The 10,150-nt window shown below is 41.1% G+C and overlaps 1 protein-coding gene across 13 annotated transcripts in view; it reads left to right on the forward strand.

Annotated features, from left to right (window-relative positions):
• Positions 1 to 10,150, forward strand: part of cacna1g (calcium channel, voltage-dependent, T type, alpha 1G subunit) — a 207,837-nt gene that overhangs the window by 21,624 nt on the left and 176,063 nt on the right. For all 13 annotated transcript variants that reach the window (XM_042225737.1, XM_014337482.2, XM_005934426.3 and 10 more), the window contains exon 2: positions 8,304 to 8,437. In XM_042225737.1, coding sequence (XP_042081671.1) covers positions 8,304 to 8,437 — 134 coding nt within the window. The remainder of the gene's footprint in view (positions 1 to 8,303; positions 8,438 to 10,150) is intronic.

A 10,150-nucleotide genomic window follows, 5' to 3' on the forward strand; every position in this document is an offset into this window, starting at 1 on the left:
AAAAGCTGTGAACTTCCTTTTGTGTTTCATCTTGATGCATTCTCAATCATCCAGGGAAATAAATCTCCAAAAGTCACCAACTTGGAGTGTTTCAGTTTGCCATCTGTCAGCAACTTGGAGTGTTTCAGTTTGCCATCTTAGGGAGAAATCAACACACATGGGTGTATGTCCTTTGTTGCTGAGATTTATTGATAAAAACAGTAAAAAAAACCAACCAACCATTTGTACACATATTTACAAATGGCCTGCTGAGTGGTGCATAAGTTGAGTGCCCTCGACTTGTGCTCATTTACAAAGACTCATTCATATGTGTTGGGAATGTGTCTGTATTTATTAGTTAGGCAGCATTTATTTACAAACTTTTGACAACCAGAGTGATCGCAGTCAGTCTGCAACTGTTTGCAGAAAGGTTGCCTCCTATCAGGCAACCTGTTATCCTTCTTCTTGCATTCAAAGTGGTTGTGAGTGTGCAATTTCCTTAAGCTCTAAATGTTATTTCACTGGAATACAATTTACAGGCAGGCAGCAATTTCTATTTTGTAGATGCACAGAGTTATCTGTCCTATTTTTTTTTTTTTCATTTGACTGAGCCATTAGCTTAGAGGTAGCTGCGTCAAGCTAAGTATGTCCAGTTTTGGTTTTTTGGTTTAACGGATTTAATGTAAGTTTGTGAGTTAGTGATTGAAACCTCTTATTCATGGTATTTCCAGAGTATTTTAACGACATGGTCACCATGCAATTAATTTTAAGCCTCAATAATCTTTAATAAATAATCTTTAATCTTCAATAGCTAATAAAAATCAATCACCTACATATTAGTCAGAAAGGTGAAAACTGCTTTGTATGGCAGTCTTTAAGCATTGCATCTGCTCTAAAGTTGGAAAGTTTTTCACAAAAAGAGTCTATAGGGATTGGAACCATCAGAGGTTTATCCCCACTGCCGTCATTCCTCAGCCCGGGAGGACGCTGCTTGGATTCATATGAAAATGCTGTGCTAATGCATGCACGGCGTCTGTATTATCATGAACACGTGCATGCAGGGTCAACATTCTGTACATTTGAATATGTGTAATAGGTTTACATTTGACTAATTAATTGCTACTTAATCATAAACAATCCCATAGAGAGAGTTTAAAGTACAAAGCTTTTACAATAGCTGTTATAAACAGTCTGTGTCTGGTTAGTCTTTACAGGGTCTGTCTGGTGCCCAGGAAGTGAAGGCTTTTCCATATCTGGCAACAGCCACAGTGCTTTGTTTGGAATAAATATAGAAGGATGAAGAGCGTTACCTGCCACCTACGCAATATCAAAAGACAAAGACTTTACAGTACAGCCAGCACTCTTTCTATTGGCAAATGATCTCTGGAAAATGAAGGGCAAAAGCAGCGTAGCAATGAACAGAATGAGCAACAGCAGTGCATGCAAAACATAAATGAAATGTTGGCCCTGTTAGGACTGTTTTTTAAGCTGTGATACGCCCATTAGTTGGTTTCAATTTGCCAAAGGATACTGTATGACTCGGGTCGCTTCTTTTATTTCAGCCATATTTTGATTTGATTTTCTCACATACCCCACCACTCCCAGCCGCCGCAAGTTCTCCCGCTGCCATTCGTTGGTCCATTTCACACTTTTGTGGCTGTCACGCCAAATGAAAGCCAATTTCGTGACGCCCGTCTGAACTGGAATTAGGCCGGATGATATGACATAATTAACTTTTTTGCTTTGTTTTCCCCTAATGTAAAAGTCCCATTATTCTTTGGACGCGTGCCAAAAAGTTTGCAGAGAATTTAAAGTGGGGTTAAAGTATTCTGTCTGTCTCTTTAAGTCTTTTCCCGTGGAGAGGATGCAGTGGAGGGTAAAAATTAGGGAGTGTGTGAGCAGGGAGCCGTTCACCACAGGTCACTGGTGTCTATTCCCTCAGAGGCAGACGCGTTTGTGTGTTCGTGTGTGTGTTAGGCTTCTCTGGTCTCCGCATGGACGTACAGCCAGTGAACCACAGTGGCACACCGCGCACAGAGCGACACATTTTGTTTATAGTAAACACGCAGCTTTAGAGGAAACCTCAGAGACTTGCTTCGATGCCTGCGATTGATGTAGTACCTGCACGGCTTTGGCTGCATGTTTGGACATCGCATCTCATCGTGTTCATCGAGACCACGCTCCACTGATGTGTAATACAAGTTTTGGTAAATCAATATCCAGATTGCAGAGCCTGTAATCGTGTACTGCACCACCAGAACTGTACGCTCCAGTGGGAACGCCTCACGCCAGCGTGTCCTGTTGACTTTGATGAATATGAATGTGCGTGTGTGTGTGTGTGTAGGCCTGGTTGGATCAAACACTAGAGAAGATTGAGCTGGCTGACATCCGCTCAGTGTCACTTTAAAGAGTCCCCAAAGGCTTGGTCTCATGTTGTATTTGTTCCAGTATGCATGAACACTGTACATTATCATGACTGTGTGCTGTGCGTCTTTAGTTGGATGTGTTAAAACCTGTGTGTGTGTGCGCGTGTTTGTGAGAGAGATTGGGAGACTTAACAGAGTCATAACAGGGGTTTCTTATGTTACAGACTCTGCAGGCATGCATTGACTGTCTAACGTAAAATAGATGAGTTATTACTCCCCGGTGGAGACAGGAGAAATGGGTCCTTTCAGCAGAATAAAACAGAACGGAGATGGAAAGATGGGGTGTTAGAGGAGAAAGCAATTCAGTCGTTTGAAGCTCAGCGTGGCGGTAAATGTCTCTGCTCTTCCTCATTTCACACAACGCTTATTTTCTTTTGGTCATGCATCTCGGGTTGTAACATCTGTCAATAGCTGGACCGTCATGTTGTTTCTTCCGACAGGCTGTTGCTCCCTGTTATCTAACGGCTCTATATGCAAAGCATTTTGGGGCAGAAAGACAACTAAAAGGGCTCAATGGAGCTTTCATATGTAGCCTTTATGTAGGCGTATGTAAACCCTTCACACCTAGTTATGCATGACGAAATCAGAGTAAACGCATAGTTATTTTAAGTTTCACTGGAGTTGTGTGATTCAGCAAACAGTACGATGTAATTTTGCTGAAATCAAAATCTCAGGTCAAGTCAACAATAGAAGGCTGAACTTGAAGGGTTGTCAAAGAAATAAATCCTTGTTTATGTTTCTCTAATATACAGTGGAGCAAAAAAGTATTTAGTCAACCACCGATTGTGCAAGTTCCCCCACCTAAAATGATGACAGAGGTCAGTAATTTGCACCAGAGGTACACTTCAACTGTGAGAGACAGAATGTGAAAAAAAACTCCATGAATCCACATGGTAGGATTTGTAAAGAATTTATTCGTAAATCAGGGTGGAAAATAAGTATTTGGTCAATAACAAAAATACAACTCAATACTTTGTAACATAACCTTTGTTGGCAATAACAGAGGTCAAACGTTTACTATAGGTCTTTACCAGGTTTGCACACACAGTAGCTGGTATTTTGGCCCATTCCTCCATGCAGATCTTCTCGAGAGCAGTGATGTTTTGGGGCTGTCGCCGAGCAACACGGACTTTCAACTCCCGCCACAGATTTTCTATGGGGTTGAGGTCTGGAGACTGGCTAGGCCACTCCAGGACTTTCAAATGCTTCTTACGGAGCCACTCCTTTGTTGCCCGGGCGGTGTGTTTTGGATCATTGTCATGTTGGAAGACCCAGCCTCGTTTCATCTTCAAAGTTCTCACTGATGGAAGGAGGTTTTGGCTCAAAATCTCACGATACATGGCCCCATTCATTCTGTCCTTAACACGGATCAGTCGTCCTGTCCCCTTGGCAGAAAAACAGCCCCATAGCATGATGTTTCCACCCCCATGCTTCACAGTAGGTATGGTGTTCTTGGGATGCAACTCAGTATTCTTCTTCCTCCAAACACGACGAGTTGAGTTTATACCAAAAAGTTCTACTTTGGTTTCATCTGACCACATGACATTCTCCCAATCCTCTGCTGTATCATCCATGTGCTCTCTGGCAAACTTCAGACGGGCCTGGACATGCACTGGCTTCAGCAGCGGAACACGTCTGGCACTGCGGGATTTGATTCCCTGCCGTTGTAGTGTGTTACTGATGGTGACCTTTGTTACTTTGGTCCCAGCTCTCTGCAGGTCATTCACCAGGTCCCCCCGTGTGGTTCTGGGATCTTTGCTCACCGTTCTCATGATCATTTTGACCCCACGGGATGAGATCTTGCGTGGAGCCCCAGATCGAGGGAGATTATCAGTGGTCTTGTATGTCTTCCATTTTCTGATGATTGCTCCCACAGTTGATTTTTTCACACCAAGCTGCTTGCCTATTGTAGATTCACTCTTCCCAGTCTGGTGCAGGTCTACAATACTTTTCCTGGTGTCCTTCGAAAGCTCTTTGGTCTTGGCCATGGCGGAGTTTGGAGTCTGACTGTTTGAGGCTGTGGACAGGTGTCTTTTATACAGATGATGAGTTCAAACAGGTTCTTACAGAAGACGTTACAGGTCTGTGAGAGCCAGAGATTTTCCTTGTTTGAGGTGACCAAATACTTATTTTCCACCCTAATTTATGAATAAATTCTTTACAAATCCTACCATGTGGATTCATGGATTTTTTTTCACATTCTGTCTCTCACAGTTGAAGTGTACCTCTGGTGCAAATTACTGACCTCTGTCATCATTTTAAGTGGGGGAACTTGCACAATCGGTGGCTGACTAAATACTTTTTTGCCCCACTGTACATTGTAGTTTTTTGCAGTGTGAATCGTTTCTGGGCAACCTGCAGGAAATTTCAAACACTGAATTATGACGAGAGTTCTCTTGAGCTACATGATGGTGTTATTTGGGGCTTGAGGTTGAACTGAGTGAAACTCCTCCTCATGTCAGTGTAGAGAAGTTGAATTAGATATATCTGAGATATTTTAATAAAGGAGGATGAAGAGCAATTTCAACAATACATCTAGGTTTGTCTGTGTGATAAAGAAATGGAATAACTCTAAAACGGTTTCCTGCTGACTGGTATCAAAGCTTTTCGACTAAAGCACGGCGGCCGTCTTGTTAATTCTGGTCCTGATTAGAATCTAGAAGCACTATAAAGGACTATATGTGCCGCGGTATGACAGGTTGCTAACATATAAGTGTGTTATTCTCAGTCAGATCCGCCACTCCTCATCACAGTGAGAATTCAACAAGTACTGTCTATCTTTTATATACGGTCTATGATTGGCCCTATAATTCCTAGTTGATGCTACTGCTCAAAACAAGGCCTCAGGTTTCAGGCCGTAAACAAATACTCCATGACAATATATCTATATAATCCACATCATACTATCACATGTCAGTTTATGGCCAGTGTGGTCCCTTTCATAGAAGAGTTCCAGCATCCAGACAGTTCAGATTAAATTTAGATCAAACACTGAACACAATGTTTTGGGGTTTTTTTCTTCTGTCTTTTCTTTTGGGAGATTATGCATCACTAAGCAATCTGCTCTGAGGCTCGTCTGCCTCTTTGGAGTCAATGAGTGGTGCGTAAAACATCTGGAGTGATGTATGGTCAGCATTAGGGAGTAAACCCGGGGCAGTTATTTGTTCCACAGCCGTCTGATAGGTTGTAACCCTGGAAATAGCAGTGTGACCCTTGTGTGTTGAGCATGGGGCGAGGTTTTAGGGTTTTTTTATGCAGACGACATGAATGATTTCCAAAAATAGAACTGAATAAGATTTGAAATTGTAAACAGACTCGCATGCATCGATTCCCACGTGAATCTCCATGTTTTACTTGCAGTGAACTTTGGCGCTAGCTTCTCTTTAAGCTAACAGGATTTGATATATTTATACATTTCTCTCTTCATCTTGCAATGACTCATGTATCAGTGGGTGTCCTGAACCTTGATCTCCTTCCAGAAATTTTCTTGATTTCCTCTTTATATTTTTATTTTACTTTGAGCTGTATCCTTTTCCCTTTTCATTTCCGACTCTTCCTCCCTCCCGTTCATTTATTTATTGATTTTCATATTTTGAGAGTCAAAGTTCTCTTCTTGTACTTTCCTGTCCTCATTCCTCCGCTTGTTTTTGTCTGGAGTCCAGTTTGATAATGATTTGGAGTACCGAGGCTCAGTCAGAGAGCCAGACAGACGGTAATGAGGGCAGGAATACTGATTAATGCAATCAGCGGTTTGTTTTGACTGAATGACGTTTCTAGCTCGAGTCTCAGTTAAGGACGAAAAGGTGCATCTTTCTTCACCTTTAGACAATAATTCTGATGGTAAAGGAGCCAAACGGGACAGACATCATTAGTCCCAGGGTCCATTTTGGATGTTGAGCATCTGAGTTGCTGAAGTGCCCTTAAGCAAAACATTAAATCCTTGGCAGCTCCAAGGAGGTTGTTATCTCTTTCTTGAGCTATGGGGAGCCTGACCTTCTAGAGACAGGCTAAAGAGAAAAGAGGATCCCTCTGCAGGAATTAATAAAACATCACGCTCCTGTCAAAGGTTCTCAGTGGGATATTTTTAAACATCAAACATATTGTATGACTAATATTAGAGCCGGAGTCTGGCGTGAATGTCGGCCACTAAAGTAGCAAGAAAGTGCTGTATGGGAATGCAGGTACTCTCCATCAGGAGAACTGTCATGAAGGTGCGTATATAGAAGTGTATTATAGACATATTAAAATTGTCTACAGACATTCAGGTTGAAGCCTGCTGACACTTACTTGTAGTTGTAAGTATATTTTCTTTGTTCCCTGGTGTTTTGTTTTGCCATGGTGTGGTGTAGAGCCTAATAAAGCGAGCCTTTATTGGATTATTTTCCTCTGAATTCACCAAATACAAAACAAGAACAGAGATCCAAGAGAACATGAGGAGTGAAAGTGAAAAAAGGAAAAAGCACTACAGGGAGTTAAATGGATGATCTGACAAAAGACGAAAAGAAAAGATGTTATATACAAAAGAGATTGATTAGTGACACAAGAGAGGAACCAGACACAGGGGAAAGCAGTCAAGAACAGCTGAAAGTAGTCAATCACACAGGAGGGAAACAAAAGCAGGAAACCTTAAAACAAAATTAAACGGGAAAGAATTGAGCACTGACTGAGACTTAAAAAATAATAAAAGGGAAAATAAAAACCAACAATCAACAAGACAGAGGCCAGTCGATGTTAGGGGAAAACAGTGGTTTGAGACCAAAATTATTTCAACCACATTAGTGCTTGGGATCTCATTGGCTTTGAAAATGGATACCAGGTCTGCAACCAGTTGCTGTCTTTAAATCATCTTTGGCACATCAAGAACGCTATAAAACGACAATAAGATGCAGTCAGTCTGCTGACATTTTGCAACTTATTGGGGTCAAGTTGGCAAATGGTGCAGTTATGTACAAACATTTGCAAAGCTGATCGTTTTGCTTGCCACCAGGCGATGAGGTAGATCGCCTCATCTCCTTGCAATCAGTCTCAGACTGTTCCACTTTTTCTCAGTCACAAGGATGTTGCTATCCTATTTTGAACCTAGTCTAACGGAGCCATTAAGCAAAAATAAATAAATAAGAGAATTACAATAAAATACCAGATCTATAACAGGTTTCTGTTATTTTTGACAATCCTGTTGCAGAAAACCACTTCTCTAGCACCTCCATATGGTTATCAGCCATATTTGAGTAAAATATCCAGCCCCTACTTAAGTCTTGCTTGTAAAATACTCCTATTTGGTAAATGTCACTGTCATTACATTTCTAACACACTTGTTGTGGGCAAAACACACCTGATTAGGATGTTTAGAGGTGAAGGTGAGATGTCACATCATGATTTGACACAATTACATAGTTAACCTTACTGGGTGTGCTTAAATACCATTGTATAATATATAATGGTAACTGTCGTAATATGGATGCATGTAAGCCTAAACTACAGTCTTTCCTAAACCAAACCTAGCATCCTAAATCTGAAATTTAATCTGCTCCCCAAAGGATGAACCATACATTAAGAGATTTGGTGATCCTCAACAGAAGGTCAAAAGTCAACGTAGATCAAGTCACAAAATCAAATTACAAATGCAAATCAAAATAAAATGGCCTAGCATAGCATGTTAGCATCACATTAATATTACTCTCTGCAAAATTGAAGACTTTGAATGATGTTTATTTGAAAAACAATGACCATCAATACACATCGGATCTTGGTCCAGTATTTGGATCATTACATTTAAGGTATATTTTCAAAGAAAACTACTGTCAGACATGATTGCCTCTTAATCAGCCACAGCTTTGCAGTTCTCATAACTCACTTACATCATATGCCTTGTATTTTTGTCTCTTTGTGTCTATGCAGGATTTTGATGACTTCATCTTTGCATTCTTTGCCATCGAGATGGTGATCAAGATGGTGGCTCTAGGGATTTTTGGCAAGAAGTGTTACCTTGGAGACACGTGGAACCGTTTGGATTTCTTCATAGTGTTGGCTGGGTGAGTTACACAATTACACTCGCAAACACAAACACACAGGTGGCCAAGCATAACCGTGCATAAACACCGGAGGCTCGCGCAAGGAGCAGCACGCACACATGCAACAAATTTGGACAATAATCAATGTGCAAGGCGGAATCTGGGAAAGCGGTGACAGATTCAAGAACAAGGATAGAATCTGGGGAGCACAAAAAGATGTTTTGAGCTTCTAGATGTAATTGTGTCACAGGAAGCCAAGACGCTGCAGGCAGAGGATCAAACAGTATTAGATTTGAAGCATGAACCTGGTAGAGCAAGCCTTCTAACTCGCACGAGCTTTGCTGGATTTGCCCTTAAATAAATTTACTTTAAGTATTCCGTTAGAGGCTTTTAACTTGAAATCAATACCACGAACCCTCTTAAATTCTTTAGTGTTCAGATTGTGTAGAAGCTGATGAATGCATGTCGATTTCTTTTCTAATTATTATTATTTCAACTTTTACAGTACTTACAAATCTGCCCTTGCTCTATAGCACATTTATATACATTTTAATTACTATACCGCGCTCATAAAATCAAGCGACACATGCCCACACACCAATGCACACACACTGTAATTTGATTAAACATGTTACAGAACATAGCCTGCTGCTTTCAGTCTGACATTTTCATCATACTACATCCCCCGCTGGTTTATAATGCCATCCTTCTGCCACAGCTTCTGTTGTCCATCAGTGGAAACGGGACACATTTCCTTTTGTGTGTGTGTGTGCGCGCGAGTGCACATTGTCCTTAAACATATACATATATATGTATTGTGTGTGTGTGTGTGTGTGTGTGTGTGTGTGTGTGTGTGTGTGTGTGTGTGCATACTGTATATAGAGATATAGAGAGAGCGAGATCATTCCCTTTATTTTACACTGAGCTACTGTTCCACAACTGAAGTGATGCCTTGGGTTATGTCTGCTCTCAGCTCACATTCAGTTAATTCCCGTGGTTTCCTTTCACTCCTCTTCTCTCTACCTGAATCATATACGTGAGTGGAAGCCTTTATATGATTATGGTAAGAGCTGCGTCCTTCTCGGTCATCATGACTCAGGGAGAATCTGACTCAGTGCCAACGCAACAGAAGGAACTTGATGGGAAACACCTCAGCGTTTGATACGGAGGCATTTATCTCCTGAGTGATGGGGAGGTCGTTAAAAGCAGCTCAGACTATAGCAGCGGCTGAAACATCTGCGGGGGTGACATTGCATCGTTGCAGGGAAGGCTGTATCCTGTATCCTAGGATATCGCATAGGATAACGCATCTGCTGAAGTATTCCAGTGTGAATTTTTGTATACGACTTTTGTAATACATAACCCAGTTTATTTTTATTGCTTGTATAATCTTTTATTATTTTTCCAAGCATACATGGAACAGCAGACATCCCACAAAAACCTGAAACCTGAAACAGAGAGAGACATCTACATACCGGAAACAATTCATTTAATTAATCAGTTGTAAAATTTATGGCCCATATTAAATGCACAATTTTAATTTCAACTGGTTGATTTTAGCTGTGTAATAAAAGTAGTGGAATGAAAATCAGGTCCTGCTTTGCATGCAATCAGTTGATTGAAAATCCACTATCAGCTGAAAACACCCGCGAACCTCTGTTGGAGACAAACTTCCCTAATCCCGATCAAGGGTTCAGTCAGAACCTCTACATTCAAAAAAGGCTTTTTTTTTTA

This window comes from Haplochromis burtoni, unplaced genomic scaffold (genome assembly GCF_018398535.1).
Source record: "Haplochromis burtoni strain Fernald_Lab_line unplaced genomic scaffold, NCSU_Asbu1 Contig_180, whole genome shotgun sequence".
In the NCBI taxonomy this organism is placed as follows: domain Eukaryota; kingdom Metazoa; phylum Chordata; class Actinopteri; order Cichliformes; family Cichlidae; genus Haplochromis; species Haplochromis burtoni.